At 41.0% G+C, this 20901-nt stretch overlaps 2 protein-coding genes across 4 annotated transcripts; one reads left to right on the top strand and one right to left on the bottom strand.

Moving 5' to 3' along the window:
* Positions 1–260: 260 nt before the first annotated feature.
* On the bottom strand, positions 261–4137 carry NUDCD2 (NudC domain containing 2). Its single transcript, XM_055718772.1, has 4 exons — positions 3910–4137; positions 3208–3256; positions 1811–1962; positions 261–867 (listed from the first exon to the last, which is right to left on the bottom strand). The coding sequence occupies exons 1-4, from the start codon at positions 4096–4098 to the stop codon at positions 784–786; spliced, it is 474 nt and encodes a 157-aa protein (XP_055574747.1). The 5' UTR covers positions 4099–4137; the 3' UTR covers positions 261–783.
* Positions 4138–4250: 113 nt separating this feature from the next.
* Positions 4251–19884, top strand: HMMR (hyaluronan mediated motility receptor). 3 transcript variants are annotated; one of them, XM_014286230.3, is made up of 18 exons: positions 4251–4369; positions 5905–6012; positions 6615–6688; positions 7515–7595; positions 8342–8530; positions 8834–8920; positions 9463–9563; positions 10753–10827; positions 11756–11934; positions 12744–12892; positions 13199–13413; positions 13998–14114; positions 14907–15065; positions 16717–16869; positions 16979–17078; positions 17294–17470; positions 17993–18155; positions 18940–19884. In XM_014286230.3, exons 1-18 carry the CDS (start codon positions 4297–4299, stop codon positions 18957–18959), a joined length of 2220 nt encoding a protein of 739 aa, XP_014141705.3. In that variant the 5' UTR covers positions 4251–4296; the 3' UTR covers positions 18960–19884. The 3 variants fall into 3 exon arrangements, with proteins under 3 accessions (XP_014141705.3, XP_055574343.1, XP_055574344.1); XM_055718369.1 differs by having other exon boundaries at positions 4279–4373; XM_055718368.1 differs by lacking the exon at positions 14907–15065.
* The last annotated feature ends 1017 nt before the right edge of the window (positions 19885–20901 follow it).

Genomic DNA, 20901 nt, shown 5'->3' with positions numbered 1-20901 from the left:
ACAACTTGTGCTATATGCTGGTAATGAATAGATGCAAGATACCATTTCCTACTAAAGGACTGCCTTTTCCTTTCAAAAGTCATTATACTCTATTGCTTTCAAAATCATAAATATTTATACTGAAAGACTATATCACATAAACACATAAAGTTATTTATATCCAGACTCACACCTGACCTTTCAGTTTTCTAGCATCACTTACCTGGTAGCAAGTATTAATCATTAGTGCTATATGTGACAGCACGGTGGACTGTAAAACCTTATTTGAGGCAAGATGCAGTAGTTGCTTTATTTAAATCACTTTTTAGAATGACAGTTATGAGTTCTCAGAGGGTTGCTACAGAGAGAAAGTGTAACTGTAGCTATCCTAATATCCTTCCCGGTGCAAGTTAAGAGAAAATATTAAACATCTTTCTTTTAACTTCTATTCTTCAGTGGTGAACAAGATATTCTTGCATAAAGACAAGTGGTATATTCATAACTGACTAGTTTGCTATGGTGTTTCTAAAAAACCCCAAAACATCCAAACCCAACATACTGCTTAAAGATACTACTTTTTCTGTGTACAGCTTTCTCTATAGTTTGTCCCTTAGTATTAGAAAGTTATCGTAGGTTACTTTGTCTTCGTTCTACTGGAAGATACCTTCTTTCTAGTCACTGAAGTAATTACTTGACAACAATGTGCTGAAAAGATTGCCGATTGCTGAAGTCTTCACCAGTTACACGATTCCAGTCCTTAAGTGTAATCTGTAATTCCTCTCAAGGAACAATGATAAAAACAGTTTACTTTTCAAGACTAGAAAAGTCCGGTCCTCCTTTGCTGTAATTTCCAGAAATTTCTGCCCCGCTGAAATCAAATCCAGGGTTCTGATGGAGGTAAGAAAAAAGTTTAACAGATTATTTGTAATAAAAATGTTTTTTAAAAAAAACAACCAACCAACAAAAAGTCCCAGACTGTTTCTGTTAATATTCTGCCATTGTAACAAGGACATATAACAATCAGCTTGTCATCCATTTTCACGGCACTGAAATTCTTGGAAAATGCATCACCAAATAAACCTTGAATTGTCATTGTTTCGTTGCCTTCTGCTGAAGTGACTTTGTAACACTGTTCTCAATTTGGCAAGCAGTTATATCCTCCAGTAAAGAAATATTAATGGAAATTCAAGAAAAAATTCTGGCTCCTGGTATCCCTTGAAATGACTATTTGAAAATATAAGTACCTGCCATACTGGATAACAAGTTTCATAAAAATTATATTCTTTGTTGTAGTATGTAGTGTTAACAGCTGATTCAGCTGTTAAGTACCAAGTTGTAATTACACAGCTCTGCAGACTTGCATAGGTATAGTTGCATGCTAAAGGTGCACCAAACCAGTTTAAGTAATTTCAGTAAAAGGGCAAGGAACATATTTCCTAGCCAACTACTCTACAGTATCTGACATTATAAACAAACATATTCAATAGAGCTTGATGTTAGAAGTTTCTTGTAAATATGGCTATGTCACAAATCCAGATAATAACAGAAATTTTTTATAGTGTAACTTAAGTGAGAAGTTGTTAGTATTATGCAACAAACCTTACAACAGCAGTACCACCCCCAAATCCAACTTTACACAAAACCTTAAGAGAGACTACAGACAAAATAACCTCTTGAAAGTAAACTGATTAAGTCTCATGAGCTTTCCATATATAGTGAACTACAGTATATGTTTCCATGGCACTGGAGAGCAGAACAATTTTATTCAGCTGTCAAGCCACAACCTCTGTGTGCAAACACAAAATATAAAAAGTAATTATGGTCAGCTTGCCTCTCTTTGGAATCGCTCCAGTGTAAGTTTCCGTTGCATCTGGTCCTGTACCCAAGGATCAGCGGCATATTCATCTTCTAACAGTGATGTCCAACAATTTCCAGCATCTCGATTCGTCTTCATTAGAACAATTCGTATCAGCTTCCTATCTTCTGTTGAATGAAAACAGACACATAAAACAACTGTTAAACTCGATCCTACATGCTAGTCTTTTTCATTGTTTTGGTGAATTCAGCATTAACAAGCATAGGATTTTTTTGGTGAAGTAATCTAAAATCTTAATGCCAATGCCAACAGGGATATTGATAAATACATAAAGATTAACAAGAAACAGACTGAAGCAAACATAGCCTATACATCTCTCCTCTTTCTGTCCTGTAAAATGCCGAAAATGTTTTAAGGGATTAAAACACAGTTCATAAGTACTTCCATTGCAAATATAGACTAACCTGTTAGAAAGGCTCACAACAGAGAAAAGATTTAATTTATTAATGTATACACCTGAGCTAAGGCAGTAATGAAGGATCTGAGCTCAGGCTTTACAGAGTTATTATCAATAAAAGCCAGAACTAAGTTTTAGCAACATATGGAAGTATAATCAATTTATTTAAATGCAGATTGTATGCCTATAGACAATATATTGGACATAAATTTCGAAGTTAACATGTAGGATGTTTAGTTCTACTTAACGGAATAAATACAGCGTTATAAAATGTATTTTGAAGATTATCTGCATACTGGCAAAGGGTAGGCTTCACTGCACAGTGTTTATTTACACTTCTAGTTTAAGTTACTAAATTATTGATCAATATTTAGACTAAATATTGAACGGGAAACAAAATGTACATAGGAAAACATTAAACGAGAGGCACAGTCCACAAACATGACTGCCAAACCCCAAAATATTCAAAACGCTTTACAGTATTTATGATTTAATGATCAGAGCAGCTGTTTTTTCTCATCTGTAGGTGATCTTTAGATTGCTTTTTGATTCTCTCAGACTGTAGGTTTTGTCACCTATCCCAAAAATATGATGTTTAAGAGACAAAAAACTAAGAAAAGTAGCAATTATGGAGAGGCACAGACCACATAACTGTACCATACTTGTCTAGCTTTAACGAGGGTTTGCAAAAAAATTCCCACTATATGGAAGCATTTGTAATCCACTGACCACTGCCTTCCAAGGGATAGCATTTTTCCATTAATGTTAATCTCTGGGACTTTGGTACCACAACAGTTGCCTTTTTTACTAAGCTATGTGCAGGGAATAAAGTCATCTTTCCTTTTGAAAAAAAAAAAAAAAAAACCAACCAAAAAAACAAACCAGGCGATGAACTCTTCCACAGCATCTTGAGTTCTACTGCCCTCATAACATCACTTCAGATGTAAGTTATTACCTAACGTCCAGGTTCCTTCATCAGTGATCGTAGAGTCAAAGAGTTTCCCCTGCAAAACACATATACAAAGTTACAAAACAGGCAAAGCTGTTCAGCATCCAGCGCAAATTGAACAACCTACCTTCCTGTTTTCTGATCTGGCCCTACCAGTACAGACTTGCACATGAACTATGAAAGAATAAGTTTCTGTGACACAACTTTTTTTCTTTTTTAATTAAGCATTTAAAACAGTAAAAGTACCTGTCACCGTGTCGGTACTTCAATTAATCGAAAAGGCTTCTGTTTCCCAGAGGACAATATCATTTTTAGGACTTGCCAGCCTTTCTGCCAGGAGTGAGGTGCAGCCGTGGTGCGAGGCAGAAGAACAGATTGCTCGCTACCACTTCTTTTTTCTGAAGAAAATCTGCTTTTGCTCGGGTTGTTTGGGCTTTCGGCAGCGGCCCAAGCAACGCGCTTCAACACCGCCCGCCGCGTCAGAACGCAAACCCAGACAGTTGGGGGTCTTTATTTTTCCCCCCGCCTTTAAAAGATGGTGCAGCCCGACCAAGCTACTCTAATAACGCTCCCTTGTATCAAACGCTAGGTATCTAAATGCGGGGGGAAGCGCCGTGGTCCGCGGGCCACCGCCAAGCCCCACCGCCGCCGCCGCCGCCGCCCCCGCCCCTCCGCCCCCACTGCGCCTCAGGTGCCCGCGGCCCGTACCTGCAGCACCTCCCGGTCCCGCACGGATAGCGCGATGTGCCGGCTCTGCAGGCTGCAGCGCACGTCCTTAGCGCGGGTGCCCGGCGGCACCTGCACCTCGATGAACACCTCCTCCAGGGTCTGGTACCAGCGGCCCCAGGGCGTCCCGCAGGGCACCACCCCGCTCCGCTCCTCGAAGGGAGCCGACATGGGCGACGACTGCGCAACCGCAACCCCGCCCCCGCCGGGCCGCGCGCAGCCCGCGCATGCGCACAGTGCCGCCGCACCGCCCCCCCAACGCACCGGCCAACGGCAGGGCGCCTGCTCCCTGATTGGCTGAGCGAGCCCCGAGCGGGAGGAGGTGATTGGCCGCCCGGGGCGCGTGGCGGCGGCCGTTCGTGCTTTTGAATGCTGAGGGAGCTGCGCGCTGCTGTCATGGCTGCGTCGGGGACCCCGCGCTGCTGCTCCCAGGGGGGTGCCGGTAGGTGCGCGGCGGCCTGCGGCCATCACCGGGCGGCCTGCGGCCATCACCGGGCGGCCTGGGGAGCGGGGGCCGGGCGGCCTGGGGAGCGGGGCCGGGCGGCCTGGGGAGCGGGGCCGGGCGGCCTGGGGAGCGGGGCCGGGCGGCCTGGGGAGCGGGGCCGGGCGGCCTGGGGAGCGGGGCCGGGCGGCCTGGGGAGCGGGGCCGGGCGGCCTGGGGAGCGGGGCCGGGCGGCCTGGGGAGCGGGGCCGGGCGGCCTGGGGAGCGGGGCCGGGCGGCCTGGGGAGCGGGGCCGGGCGGCCTGGGGAGCGGGGCCGGGCGGCCTGGGGAGCGGGGCCGGGCGGCCTGGGGAGCGGGGCCGGGCGGCCTGGGGAGCGGGGCCGGGCGGCCTGGGGAGCGGGGCCGGGCGGCCTGGGGAGCGGGGCCGGGCGGCCTGGGGAGCGGGGCCGGGCGGCCTGGGGAGCGGGGCCGGGCGGCCTGGGGAGCGGGGCCGGGCGGCCTGGGGAGCGGGGCCGGGCGGCCTGGGGAGCGGGGCCGGGCGGCCTGGGGAGCGGGGCCGGGCGGCCTGGGGAGCGGGGCCGGGCGGCCTGGGGAGCGGGGCCGGGCGGCCTGGGGAGCGGGGCCGGGCGGCCTGGGGAGCGGGGCCGGGCGGCCTGGGGAGCGGGGCCGGGCGGCCTGGGGAGCGGGGCCGGGCGGCCTGGGGAGCGGGGCCGGGCGGCCTGGGGAGCGGGGCCGGGCGGCCTGGGGAGCGGGGCCGGGCGGCCTGGGGAGCGGGGCCGGGCGGCCTGGGGAGCGGGGCCGGGCGGCCTGGGGAGCGGGGCCGGGCGGCCTGGGGAGCGGGGCCGGGCGGCCTCAACTGAAGGGCTGCTGCTGAGGGCGTTTGCCAAGGTTACAGTTAATGGGTTTTTGGCTGTAGCTGAATATCTCTCGTGCTGCAGTCACTTGTTCCCATATTAAATTAAGTGGGTTTCATTTGCAGAAAGCTGCAGTAAATAAATAAGCATTTACTGGGCTTGAGACCCCCTGACTAATGATAACTGTATGAAGAATTTATAACCATCTTTTTTCTGTTTGCTGTTTCCCTTAAAATTGTTTAATCAAAAAAAATATAAAAATTAGATCTTTAAAAGATGTGTGGCATTCAGTGACATCTAAGGAGTCCCTTTTAAACTGGAAGAAAATGATTAACAATAATTCCAGTTAAGTTTGCTTTTTATCCTTTAACACTTTAGACTGGTTTTTTCATAAGTTAGCATTAACATCCCCAAACCATTTGGATTTTTAATTCATAGAGGTTACTGTACTGCTGTTACTAGTAAGGTGTCTTGCAATGCTGTATATGTAAATCACAATTGCTAATTTTAATAGCAGTGTAATAAATAATTTCTCCCACCATGTGTGCTATATATTTTCCTCATGTTTATGGGGAGGATTTTTTTTAAGCTAATTTAACTTAGATATGTTACCAGCCACAACTCAATGAAGTTGAAAACCTTATAATTTGACTTCATAATTTTCTGCTCTTCTGAAAATAGCTTTTCCAGCATGTACCCCACTGCCAGGATCCTGTGGTTTTAAATCTTCAGATGCTCTGAAAAGTTCTCTGTCATCTGAGGTGTGTCGACGGGTCAGGAAACAGAATTGTAAGTAGTCATAAAAGTCGCACAGGACACAATGGTATGATATCTTTGAATACTGTAATTCTTAGTGCTTATGTGCTGTTTCTGCTCTGTTCTTGTTGATAAATTGTTTTCTGCTGCAGGGGCTCACTGTCTACCTTTCAGCTTACAGGGACAGCAGCTGCAAAAACAGATCTAACTGAAAATAGCTTTATATGTGACTTCTGCTAATTAGGGGGACCTCTGGAGATGAAAGAAATTATTTAACTACTTTGTTACCCTTGGCTTTAGTGATATTTTTATGGGGTTTTCATATAAAAAGCATCCCTTGGTGGAAAACTGACAACATGGATCTGGATGGTGGTGGGGAAACTTGCCTAAAGCTGGATTCTCAAAGCTGACTGTCATCTGGTAGTCTCTCACTAAACTGTCGAGTGCCTGGATGACTAATATTGAACTGCCTGATTGAAGTAGGAAAATTGGGTTGTAAAGTGGATAGACTGATAATTGGGTGGTATTCTGTCTTTTGTATAAAAAGTCAATTAATCTTTAGTTGGGTTAAATTTCCCTCGCTGCGTGCGTGCACACCCTCTTCCTTCATCTTTCTTTTCTGAATCCTCCTGAAGGTGAGGCAAATCTGAACAGTAAGAAGAGTGCACCTACCCCTGTGACCAGAAGATTTGCATCCCTTGAATCAACAGTAAGACTCTTCTGTGATGTCTGTAGCTCTGTTAAACTCCAGTTAAACCTCACTGTGACTAGTGAAATCATGTAGCCCCTTTATACAATTACTTTTGACCTACCTGAGCAAACTATGAAACATATTATTGTGCCTGTACTCCTTGGTAACTAAGAAGGAAAAATGAAATTGCAGTGTTTTGGGGTATCATGATTACTTGGGACTACAGTGTGGCTTGTCTTTGGTGTTACAGTGTTGAGTTTTTTTGCCTCTTGCTCACTATATAATTATGGTGTGGCTCCTTTTTAAGAAGGTTGTGTTTGTTTCTGTTTTTGTATAGTGGACAGGGCAGAGTAGAAATCTAGTGGTGAAAGAAACAAAGAGGGGATGTTACTCAACACACACCTGCTCAGCGCAACATGTGAGGATACAGATTTGAAGATGCATAGCTTAACAAGTTGAAAAATAACCCTGACATGCTAGTTTACTTCACTAGTACTCATGATGTAGGATGAAATTTTGGAAATGGGTGGTGAAGAGATTAAAATGTTTTTTATGGAGTTTAGGGGGGGTGCTAGTGTCTCAAACTTGCTTAATCTCCTTCCTGTCACAATGGTTATGAGATGTCCATTCAGAGTACTGCTTATGAGGAAGCACAATGGTAAAACCCATCCTAACCTGATACTTGTCCCTGTGTCTGGGAGAGAGATGTTTGCTTTTTCTGTGTGTGTATCTTTAATAGTATTGTCTATGTGAAGCCCTACACTCCTCACATTTAACTGGGGTGTTAAATTACTATGCAGCTAGAGATCAGTTAAAATACTTCTAATACGTCTGTTTTCAAAAGCCAGCCAATGGGACTCTGAAGCCTAAAAAAGACCTTATGCTTATGAAAGAGAAAAAGAAACAGAAGACACTGGAGAAGGAGGTATGAATACATTATGTGAGTGCAATCCTGTAAAATGTTTCCTACCTAACCATCATAAAAAATAAAAGCTGGTAAAATTAGCTTCTTTGGCAAAAGAAGGCATACAAGTAGTTTGCAAACAGCTCTGTACAGAGCAGAGTTTATCAAATGTTATAGCATGTAGAAAGCATTGGGTTTGTTAATGGAATTATGTTAATTCCTACTGATTGTAAACTGCTATGCATTCAGTCTTTTTATCTTTAAGAGAAGCAAGTCCTATGTTCTCCACCCCAAAAAGGTTTTGTTTTATTTAATAACTGTTTGCTGAGATTTTTGCTTAGTAATTGACATAAAGTTTAAGAGGCAGTGAGCTTTTCCTTATCAGTATGCATCTGTGTACTAATCTACGCATCGTGTCGCAAATGTCACATTCTGTCTTTCTGTTCCACAGCCAACAAGAACAGTTGGCTTCTGTTGCAAGTTGAAGCTAAGACTATTTTAACTTTACCATGTTGTACTGGTTCAGTAGCATAAAATAAGTCAGATGAGATGCTAGGACTGCGAATCTATGGTGTGTAGTAATAGAGAATTGTGGTGATTCTGTTAACTCCTTTCCTGTGAATGACAGAGTTGGAGATAAATACTCTGACTGAAAGTTAATACACCTCGGATACTTAACCTCTGTAAGAAAACCACAGGTATAAACTAATGATGTTATTTAAGGAGAATAACAGTAGGAAATAAATAAAATACCTCTTTTGTTTTAGATTCGTGCTTTAGTTAGAGAGCGTGGAGAGCAGGATAAGAAACTTCAGGCTCTGGAAGAGGATTTTGTTAAAATTGAAGCAAAACTGAGTGCTGCAGTTCAGGAGAAGACATCTCTTTTGGCAAATGTTGCATGCCTGAAAAAACAGCTTCTGGAACTAACAAGGACCAATGAATTTTTAAAGTCTAAGGTATTCAGACAAATAAGTGCATATTTACTTTGCCTTTGCTGTTATTAAGCGTCCTGGGCAAGTGGAAGCTTCAGTTGCTGATCAGCATCCGTTTCCACGTTCCCTGTGCTCCTTCATTGTCACAGAGATAGAGCACATCTGGTTTGGGATCTTGTGTGCTTCTGTCTAAAGGCAGAGCAGAACCTGCTACTATCCAGCTCAAGGACGGGTAGAGATTAGTGTTGTAAGCGGGAGAGGGATGCCTTTTGAAGGGTTATATGAAGAGTAATTAATAGGGAGTTATTTATGTTCATCTCTAATAAGCTGTCTGAAGATGGCATGCAGAAGAAAATGAGCAGCCTGTGCATGGAGTTAATGAAGCTCAGAAACAAGAGGGATGCTAAGGAGAAGGTATGACTATTTGCACTGCACAGGGTAGTAATTCCGAGCTGTTCAGGATGGGCAATGAAGGGCTTACCACAAATGCAGATTATGTGTTTTTTCTGTCCTTAACTTTGTAGTTTCCTCTACTTTCTGTGGAGTGAAAATAGAGGGGGATGGGGGGGGGGGGGGGGGAATCAAACAATGAATACTTTTGATTTTGTTGTTGATGTGCAGAGTAAATCTGAGTTCAAGTAAGGAAGCCTACAAATACCTCTGTTAAAATATCAATCTGTTGGTCACACTTAACTTCTTTGAAAGCCAGTGGTCCTGAGTAGAGTTTGGAGCTCTTACATGTTTGCATTTTTTGGGTGATAGTGGTTGTTTTAACAAATGGGTAATATCTTTATAGAGGGATACTTTGAATCACATCTAGTATAATAGCAAGCGCTATCATTAAACAGTATTTTGGAATTAATTTCAGTTTACGCTATCTCTTACACAATGGATTTATTTTTTTTTTTACTAAATCTCATTTTGGTGGTAATATTAGTCTTTTTATTTTTTTTAAGACTGCACTTGCAAAGCAGGAAAACATGGAAATGAAGCTGCAGGAAGTACAAAGGAATCTAGAGCATTCCAAAGGCAAAGTAGCACAGTTAGAAGAAAAACTGTAAGTAGTAAGGAAGAGAGCCTACGCAGATGTCATGTCATTTAGCTGTGCTGACATGCTTATGCTTTATAGTAAGCATGTAGTTTAGGGAAAATACAGGTCATCTCCCTGCTGAGAAGGAACAGAATTTACTAGTATTTGTAGCCTGGAATAAATTTGATGGAATTTAAGTTTTAGCAACTGCTGTGTTCTTGTAAACTGAACATACAAAATATCGTTCCTCTAGTGTATCTAACCTTTTTCCAAAAGGCAAACTGTATCATCTGAAACTTTAGTCTTCTGGTGTGGTATGGGTGGAATTGTTTTGGATACAGGGTGGGAAGAGAGGACATGTCTTGCAAAAAGAATTGTTGTTCATCTTGGAGAAAGGCTTTCATGGAGTTGGATACTTCAGTGTCTGCCACTTCAGTAAGTGGGGAATAAGCAAATAATGAACAAGCATTGGACCAGGAGTTGAAATCCTAATTCAGTAGCCGGGCCTATGACACAGATTTAATAGAGACATGCATGTTCTCCAGCTAAGTGTACTGAAGAGCTTGTATTGTGATACAACAAAGAGTCGATTCATAGTAGCCATATTCCCTGAAGAAAGGAGACTGCTAAGAGTCTTGGATTAAGTAGCTGTATGTAGGAAAAGAGTTCTATATCAACGCTTTCTATTCTGCCCCGACAATGTCATTTGCCGCACAGGAACAGCGCGCTAACATATAGGCTATTTCTGAGGATGGCACTCTGAGAAGGATGTATATTCTGTCAATTTTGCATGACTGGCACTGCAGCATCCTTCTTGTGCTTTTTCTGTATTTACTTAGCCTGCAAGTGATGAGCAGAATTTTTATACTTAGAGTTAAAATACACAAAGCTAATAATGCAGGCAGTACAATTCACAAAGGGAGGGAATAGTAATGTGTCTGGCTAATACAGCTGTTTTAGCATACTTGCTTGTGGCAGAATATGGCTCAGCATCTTCACTACAAATGAGAAGACCATATAGAACAAGTATCAAAAGAAGGCAGAATCACCTCTTAGAGCCAATACCAGTTTGTCAGCCAAACTGGATTATGAAAAGTACTTAGTAGCAATAAGTTGTGATTCAATGGTTTATATCTACTTTATCTGTAAACAAATAGCTTGCAAGTAGCACTGACTGTGTGTGATTGCATCAATCATGAAAACTTCCTGGGTTTAGGTCTGCTACCGAGAGAGGGAAAGCTGAAGAAAAATCTGACACTGAAAAACTCCTGGAATATATCACAGAGCTCAGGTAACAACAACTTGTTCTTGAATTGGACTGCGTAAGTTAAAAGGCAGTAAAAGTAAGTCTCCTTTATGACTGGTGAAGTAGAATCTTGGCAACAGTTCTGTTTAACAGTATTAAAGTAAAAGGGGGAGGGGGTTAGATATTTTTCCAAACAATGAAAAGAAGTTGTAAGATGGTACATAAATTACCTTCCTAGATATATCTGTGCTTTTCTGGCATCGGGTTCCCAAAATCATGTTTTTAGCCTGAGTTATTTGTACAAAAATAAAGAAATCTTTATCTTCTAAGTTACCGACAGTAATGTCTTTTAGCCCTCTCTTGTAAATCCATGTACAGTAGAGCAACCCCCCCACCCCACCCCCAATTATGGCTTCCAGTGAAACTTACAATAGTCTGATTTGCATTTAAGAGTTGTGATAATTATGTGTGGATGAGCATCAATCTGACTCTAAAAAGTACTAATCCAGTCCTTTGTAACTGGTTGAAACCAGTCTTCAGTAATGTGTCCCTAGCTTAGAACATGGTAAAAATATTAAAGTGTTTAAATTTAACTAGTTAACTATTTGCTCTCCTGCCACTATAAATTTACTCATTATTTACTGGCTATGTAAGATTCTGCTTATTCATGTAAAATTTCATTTATTAATATGTATGCTTTTCTGTGCAAACTCAGCTCTGTGAAAAAAACAAACCAAGCAACAGCCCTAGATGTAGCAGTCATCTGTAAATTGTAGTGACTATTCTGTTTTGATCAAATCCTTGCATTTTTTTATATAATATTTTTAAATGTGCAAATACTTTTGTCTGGGAAAGTAGGTGAAGGCAGTTTCCCTGTTGGAAACAAACAGTCCTAAGCATTTTTCCTTTGTGCTGAAGTGTAAGCGTACAAGCAAAACTTAGTGGTAACAAATACCTGAATTTGCTCCTATAGTCATGTTGCAGAAACTGTTGAGAAATACAAACTAGATGTTGCCCAAATGGAGGAGACACTGATAAAGAAAGACCAAGATATTGAGATCCTGAGGGATACTCTCAAAACAGAAGAGGAACAATCATCTGAACTGATAAAAGAACTTAATGAAAAGTGTCAATTGCTTCAACAAGAAAAAGGTAATTGTTAGTGGTTGTATGCTGCTGGCATATCTGGGATCACTGAGCTGTCTTAAAGCATCTCAAATAAGCTTGTTCGAAAATGTCAATTTAGACTGGTTTGTTGCAAGTTAAAAGTTAGGTCTCTGAGCTCCAGCTGGAAACAGCTAGGCATATTTCTAACAATAATGAAACTACCTTGAATTAGATACTTGTTAAGTTTAGATTAGTATTTCCATGGAGGGTTACTAAGGTAGATGGTATGGAATGAAATCTGATTGCATAGTAGGAATGGCTTTAATCTGAAAGGTGAACACAAGTTTATTTTTCTTCACTCTTCGTTGAGAAGCAGTATGATAGTGTCTCAATTCACTGTCAGCAGCTTGTGCATAAGTTCATTCAGGTATTAGAGATGTGTCTAGGAACCCTTCAGACACACATGCCCCCTGCCCCAAACCAGCAGCTCTGTAGCCTGAGATGGGTAATCAGTTCTCTGTGTACCAGTTGGCTTTTATGCGCTACTATTATGTGGGAAAAGCTTTGGGGAAATTATTTCGGTGTCTTTGTCCAGCCATACTGCTGTTCTGATGAAGGCTAATTGCTTGATCTAAAGATTCCTGCTGTTAAAATCACTTTTGTAGCAGCGCACTTTCAGCCAATTTTGAGGAGTTTCCAGATGGGTTAAAGATACGGTTTTATTTTGTGTTTTATTTCCACCCCACCCCTTGCCTAACTAATGTTAAAGCTAGAATGGGAGTACTATGAAGAACAGATGTAGTTCTTTGAACACGGAAGGGAATTTGTGCTATATTGACAATTCCTCTATACAGAGAAAGAGTTGTCCGAAACAAGAGAAAAATTCTTGAGTTTGAATGCTGAAATAGAAGACCTGAAAAGAAAAATGTGCTTAGAAGAACAAGAACACCAAAAGCTGCTTCAGAAGCATGAGGAGGTTGTCTCTCAGCTGCAGCAAGAGAAGGTAAATACAGACTTTAACCGAAATAGGCTATAATCCCAATGACTGGCACTAAAGGTTCTGATTTTGGTTACACATCAGATGGCTGTATAAATAATGGCTTAATCTATGGAATGTATGAGTGTGTGCTAGCCAGCAGACACTGTGTGGTGTAGTAGGTCTAAGAGTCATAGCTGGTGTGATGGGTGCGTTGGTTCTTCTGTAGATTTGACCTTATACTTGTGATTTAAAGTTTGAACACTACAAATTAGCCTTTAATATGTAGAAAAGTAGTGGTAGTTTTAAAATCTGTGGTATTCTGGTATGCAGGAGTCATCTGCATCAATGCATCAGAAGTTACTAGAGTTTCAAGATGAGGTAACAAGTGACAGACGTCTTCTTGAGGAAGAGCTGAATGATACAATGAATGAGCTGAGTAAATTACATGCTAAGGAGAAGAAAGCTGAAAAGTTGGTGAAGCAGCTGGAACAAGAAATGAAATCTCAAGCTCTTGAACTTGCACAGATGGAAGTCAAGTTAAATGGGTTTGTGAAATAAACTTTCTGATTCTAAAGCTTTGAAAGGAAGAATGTTCAATCAGTAGTATAAACAAAGCTTCTGAGCCTAATTCATGTTTTAGAGACCTGAACAGATCTAGACTTATTTCTTGCTGTTTATTGATTATTGATAGTGATTAGATCTAATTAATATCAATAATTACTTGAATCAGTTTTATATTGTCTTAATTTAAAACCGCTAAGACTTGCTTGAAATGCCAATATTGCAGTAATATGACCTTGCTGTGAAGGGTAAGCTACGTGCCTATTGTATCGGATGTTTCTGCCTTGGGGACAGCAATGACTAGGAAGGATGTTCAAGCAAGTTGTTTCTTCCTTTAACATATTGAAAGTTTATCGTCAGGCGCTTGATCTGTTCTATAGCCATCTTAGGAGGGGAGGGGTGGACATGCTCAGTTAAATCTCCTATGAAGATTGTGCTTTAATACTTGAATTTAGTAGTTTGTCACAGTTTATTGCTGCCACTGCAAGCCTTCTGTAACTGATAACAGCATTTGGTAATGTATTCAGGCATATTTAACTGCAGTGTGGAATACTGAATTTTATTGTAGGAAGAATGCTGAGTTGGAGCAAATCAAGGAAATGCACAGCAATGCAGTTCTGCAAATGCAGGAAGAGCACAGCAATACATTATGTAAACTTGGAAAGAGTGTTGCAGAGTTTGAAAGGTATTTGAGTTTAATTAAGATCTAGGATGGGGATTATCTCTAGGATTACAATAAAAATATGATGTTTATTCACGTTCTTTGGTACTTAACACTGTATATGAGTGTTGGTACAGTATTAGAGCGGAGGACTTTGGGGGGGAGCATTCGATGACATTAAGAAATGGGTTTATTCCTTTCGAGTACTAGCCAAGGGTAATGACATACTTTGTATCCAGTTCAGTAAACTGGATGTTTCTTCTTCCCAAGTGTAACCAGTTAAAACACTCAAGTGCTTTTGAATGTCCATGCGAGTTGTAACTAGTGATGGTGTTACGTTGCACTAAAATCTCTTGCAAAAAGACTTCCTGTTTGGGCTGAAAACTTGCACTGAATCAAGATAGTTTTCCTACAGTTCTTGCAGATCTTTCTTCTCAAAATATTCAGGTTGTGTAACTATGGAAAAAAAAGCGGTACTGTTATTGCTAAGTACGCAAGACACCCATGAAGGATCCAGGGGGTGTTTGCCAAGGCAAGTTGCAGATAGCAGGTCTTGTGGTGTTTTAAATAAGCTTCAGATTTAGTAGGTCTTTTGTGTGTGTTTTCGTGCAGTTTGTCATGTTACTGCTTATGGTTTTACAGAAATGTGGGGGGGTTTAACTTTGGATTTATCAGTGTCAGAACATGTCATGTGTCCAGACTGTAAAATCCCTTATACTGGTTAGCATGAGCTTGTATTGCTCTTGGGACCTGAACATGTCAATCGGTTTTTTGCATAAAGTAACAAGAATTTTCTTAATTGCATTGTCATGTCAGCTACAAGAAGACAATAGCTGAAGAACTACACAGTCTTAAACTGGAGAACACCTCTCTGCAAGAAGAAGTTGCTAACCTAAAGAAAATAGGCCAAGATAATTTACAGCTGCTTCAGGAAGCAGAAAAAACTAAAAACAAAGCAAAAGAAGAATGTGCAAGGTACTAGACAAACTTTTCCTTAGGCTTGCCTTCTTAACTTGAACTTAACATGGTGCTTTGCCAGATAAAATCATTATTTGGTGTTGCCTTAAGGTTTTTTCGTTCTCCCAGTGCAGAAGGTTGACAATATTGACAGACAAAATTAATCAAGTTTATATGCTTTAGAAAACTGGTCCATTCAATCAATTACTTGGACTTTCCTTCTGTGGGTCATATAGTAAAAGGGAAATAAGTAACTGAAATACGTTGCAATATTGTCTCTAACAGAAATACCAGTTACAGTGACTGCTCCACAAATAAGATCTACAGGGGCAAAAAAGTACTTAATGCAGAGCTCACCCTTTGCTGCTCTATTCTGAATAATGTGTCACCTCAAATTCTGCTCACAAGCAGATGGCAGTTAACCATCCATGAATTACCACACTGTGGTGAGGTAGACAAAGGTCCTCTCTGCCTAATATGAAGCACACAGTGCAGCTAGTAAGTAGTAACACACGGTAAGTTGTGTTAGGCCACTAGCTGAGGATGTTTCTCTGGCTAACAGCAGCTTAGTGGTGTACATTCTTCTTACAGCTCTCTGCACAGAGCATGAGAAAGTCTGTTAATGTGCCCACAGAAAGAAGCTGTTTGAGGAAGTGGGGGAGTCTGATCTTAAAAGGTTCTGGAGTACAATTACCTGTACCAGGCAACTGTGGTGACTATCTGTACATTAGTTGTGTTACAGAACATACTGTCTATCTGCTGGAAGATACCCTTTCTCAATTCTTTTAATGCAATCCCTAGCAAGGTTCTGAAGTTGAAGTCAAATTTTAATCAACAACTGTTTTTAATTGTTGCATGTGGGTAACACATGCGTAATTTAATTAACTGCATTAAAATGCTCTCTTGGCCAAGCTGAGTTGGGCATTTCTGATCTTCCCCACTCTCTTTCTTTCCTGATTTGTAAAATGCCTTTGAAGTTTTGTAATGCTTCTGCTGTCTTGTACACCTATAGCTGGTATATTAAGGTTGTCCAAAGGCCAATACCCCAGCTTATTTTAGAACACCTGTGCTGCTTTAAGATGTTGCTCTTTCTGTCTTCCCCATCTGCTTAACATTGCTTTCAATTGCCATTAGAGCCGGCAAAAAGAAAACCACCTGAAGAGTTTTGTGTTTGATTTGCTGGTTGTGTGTGGTAGGGAAGGGATTCTCAGCCTCTGCCTACATGATATAACAAACAGCTGAGGCTGGAGAGGGAGGGCAGTGTTGGTAGATGTAGAGTTTTTGAATCCTGGAGTACTTCCACACTGAACAGTCTTGACTAGTTTTTGCTTGGGCAAACTTCTGCATGTGAAGCCCAACTGCTAAAGTGTATTCCACTAAAAGCTGCTGGCATTAAGCAGCCATAAATAGGAAGCGTTCTATCTTCCCTTCCTTCAAAAGCATTACTTGATTCCTCATATGAGAAGTTAAAAATAGTCCACACCTTGAAATTGAATGCTTTCTGTATTGTTGTTCTCATAAACACTGTTTATGCAAACCTTTATTTCAGTTCTTCTACTAACAGATTTTTCAATCATGGTTACTTGTGTTTTCAAATTTAGAGTAGTGTAAAAAACCCAAATAAAATTAAACTAAAGGGTTCATTAAGGATGGATGATGTTTTCCTCAGGATGCTTTTGGAAGTCCAGACAAAGCTTGCACTGAAAGAAGCGGAAACAGAGGGAACAAAAGAGTCTTACCTTGCACAAATTGCTAAACTTAAGGAAAAACTGGAAAGGCAAACTGAAGATCTGAAAAGAAAACTTGAAGTGGAAAGATCAAGGTGACTTCTGAATCTAAACCTGCATGTTATAGCACATCAAAGTTTTAGTGTGAAGAAGTGCAGAGAGCTAACAACGAACATAATGAAACTCCACTTCTTGCTTTTTTAGGAAAACCATAAACGAGGATGTGACCTCTAGCTTAAAAGAAGAGATAAAGACCTGGCGTAATCTATATGAAGATTTACATAACAAAACTAAGCCTTTTCAGGTGTGTTGTGGAGTAGTTGTTAGTATCAGATTAAAAGCTTCTGCAGTTGACTCAAGTTCTACTCTTGAGAAGTAAACATGCTATTTCCCATTCTAAGGTTGCTTACGTTAGTATCCCTAGAGTCAGCTATTCCCCTTCTTCAACCAATCTTTTTGTTCTAGAGTGCAGAGAAAGCTAGGTTTAAAGTTTTTTAAAAGATTCAATATGTATTTCAGCAACAACTAGATGCATTTGAAGCAGAGAAGACTGCGCTTTTAAATGAGCATGGTGCAACCCAAGAAGAACTGAATAAGCTAAGTGATGCATATGCTAAATTACTTGGCCACCAGAACCAGAAGCAAAAAATCAAGCATGTTATGAAGCTGAAAGAAGAGAATACCCACCTGAAGCAGGTTTGTGAAAGGAAAAATTAGAATCTAAATTATTTGCTTGATTTATTTTTTTGTTGCTCTAAATATTCGTAGACTAATCCTGCAAACTACTTGTTTTCTATGCTTCTCAAATTCCCTGCAAGAGCTAGATTAGAACAAACCACTGGCCTCCAGAAAAACCACAAGAATCTAGTTTAGTTTCAACTGATTATATGATATACAGAGCGATCACAAGTGCAAATAACTACCCTCACTCTTAGCTTGGTTGGGTTTTCCTATATTTTTTGGAGGTTCTAGACTTGGTAAACTACCTGCTGGAGGCTTGAGGCTACTATACTGCTACTATGGTGTTATACAGCAATTACATGGTGGTGCTGGTTTCCTTACACCTGGATGATGTGGGTTTGGTTGTGTTTTTTTTAATGCCACCGATAATTGTGTGTGGTTGTATTTAGCATTAGACAACAGGGCTACTTCAGTAAATGATGAAGCAGGCTTTTCTCCTGTGCTTAATCTAACTTCCAAGCATTATGTTCTCTTTAGGATATCTCAAAACTGCGTGCGTTGCTAGCCAAAGAAAAGCAGACCAGCAGAGATCTTCAGGAGCAGCTGTATGCGATTCAGGGCATTAGGCGTTTTGATTATTCCAAAGCTTTCCAGCATGATAGCAAGGAAAATATTGTTCCAAAAACTCCTTTAAAAGAAGGTAAGCTTAGATATTGATAACCACGTCCTTGTACCTCTTAAAATTAACCAAAGAAGGTACGACACTCCTGCATAGTCTGCTGCGTTTGGGGAAGGCAAGGGAATGGCATCTCTGGTGTGTTTCACAGCAGGTATTGGCAGGCTGTGTCAATGGGTGTCTCCAGTGTACGGTTTGCTATTGTGCTTTCTAGCCCAGTTTCTTACAGCCTACCTGAGTAGGGGACACATCAGGTCAGAGACCAGAGAGTGTTTTACACAGTGAAGAGGAAGAGAGTGAGTTAGAGCATCAGCTGGTTTGCACGATCTCACAAGATGTGAACTTGCTTAGCTGCTGTGTATTGTCTACAATATTCTCAGTTCTGATGTACTGCTTACACGTGACAGCTAGCCAGGTTGTGCGGGCTCTACCTCCTGCACAGGTGGTAGGTAGGAGTAGGAGTGTCTCAGCCAAGAGTTTTCAGCCCTGGTTCTTCAGCTGCTACCTGGCAGGACCTTATACTGCTGTAGGTGTAAAGGTAAGATGCAAAAGGCCTGCTGATGGGTGTGGAGCAGAGAGAAAGATGGCAAAAGCTTAAGGGCCCACAAAGGGAAGCAGTGCAGTAGAGGGTGTGGGAGGGTATAGATCACAGCCAGATAGTCACTTTATGCTATATTCCAGGGTCTGAAATTCTGGCTTGCCTGCTACTTAGTGTAGTGCCTTCCTCACCCCACCAGACAAATAGTTACTCCATGTGATGCAAGCAATAGTGAAAACCCCAACCTTAGTAACATTTTTTCCATTGCAGGTAATAAAAACAAAATTTAATCTCTTCTTGGAATTAAGAAAAAAAAAATCGCCAATAGTAGTGTATGACGGAAGACTTTGACAGACTACTTATTCAAGATGAACTTGGATGCAATATATAGTAAAAATTAGTAGCAGTACTAGAGAAACGGTCTAAAACTGTATTTTTACGAAAGCTATGCTTGGTTGTACTCTTACTGAGAAGCCCTAGGTGACTGTATGTTCCAGACCCCTGGTAACATCGTTGCACTCCTGAATTCCAAAAAGTGTTCAGTTACACCGGGGTTTTTTATATGCTGAAGCTGCTTAGTTTGCTTCTGTTCAGAAAAGGTGAATAAGCACTGAAGAATAAGGATGCAAATGAAATCTGATTTCACAAAAGATGTTTTTTGCATCAATTTCATGCATGAAAACTTATATTAAATTTTGCTGTTCATGGTTGCTTCAATGCTAAGGGTGGGAATGCTGCCAAAAGATCCTTTTTCCTTTCTGGCCTACATAATATATATCCAATCTAGAAAATTGGTCTGTGAAGTTAGTTTTTGTATTCTTAATGGGATCTATATTCAGGACAAGCTAATTTTAAATCCTGAAGCTAGATATTGCAGCTGTTCATCTTCAGAAGAGGATTTTCAGGTCAAATGCAAATTGACTGCATTTACCTAAATGGTTTGCTTGCTGTGGCTGATTAGTGTGTTAAGAGAAATGTCTATTTTATGAATGCTGTGGTCACTGGGCTCTTAAATTGTCATATCTTTGTAGCCAGCTGTTGTAGTTAATCAATGCAATATGAAGAGGAATAACTGAACTTGTCTTAATGGGGTGGGAGGGTAACTGCTGTACATGCATTTATTGTACAGGCTTGAATTTTAGCAAAGTGGAAAGAATTGGTTTAACTGCATCTAACATGAAGAATATTTTAGCACAATAAAAATTTAAATTTAAAGAGTTTATTTTTATCCCTGGTTTGTGAAGGAAACAAAGATCAGATTACATAGTGTAATTGACCTGATGTTCTTTGTTCTAGTCTTAAATCTTCACAACAAAGCCCATGTCAGTCTTGCCTCAATTTCTGTGAGATTAGAGAACACACACTATTTGGCTGAACTGTGCAATACATACAACCTGCCATTCCTTTATCCTCTCATTTCCTGTGAATTTTTCTTAAGTTCCAGTGTTTACTTTTGTATTAAGCAAAATGTAGAACTCGGTGTTCTTGTTATTGTATCTACTAATATCCTGCATATGGGTGCTGCAGAGAGACAGTGCACTAAGCTTAGCATGTTGAATATACTGCCATTTATACTGATACTATAAGCTTACAAAGAATTGATAATACCTAGGAAATGAGATACCAAAATGCGTATTAAGTCCAAGGAAAGAAATAGCATATTTGCTGGATTACTTGAACTTCTGATGACCAAGAATGAGGATTAACTTCAGGTGTTTGAATTGAGAAATACTTAGTGTTCAATTTAGCAGTTTGCCTGAAGTGCTGAGAGGTGTATTTTAATAAAGAAGTTGCTGAAATGATTTAAGACTGGAGTTAGCTCTCCTTGTGGAGGAAAAGATAAAAATTTTCTTGTCTGAAAGGTGTCGTTGGGGTAAAAGAAAATTGTTGAGGAAATAGGCATTAGCCTGACTTGTTGGATGAGAATAAGGTTTTACTAGAAATCCTGATGGTATATCCACTAGTCAGTGGATAGGAAATGAGCAGCTTGTTAAACCAAACTTGATCTAGTGAGCAGCAGGGCAAAGAGCAATGGATGGGTCAGGGGGAACCTGTAAACAACTGAATATAGAAGTAATAACACTACAGCTATTACACTAGAGGTTTTCTCACAAGATGGCATACGTCTTAGCTGTGAGGTTGCTGGAAGTTGCATGCTCTGTGCTGTTCTACTCATATGGGGATTTTTTTAAGGCAAAATCACTCTTCATAAATCAGAATGTCAGAGTCTGA

Source organism: Falco cherrug, chromosome 8 (assembly GCF_023634085.1).
Source record: "Falco cherrug isolate bFalChe1 chromosome 8, bFalChe1.pri, whole genome shotgun sequence".
Taxonomy (NCBI): domain Eukaryota; kingdom Metazoa; phylum Chordata; class Aves; order Falconiformes; family Falconidae; genus Falco; species Falco cherrug.
This window is presented reverse-complemented; position numbering and strand designations above follow the sequence as displayed.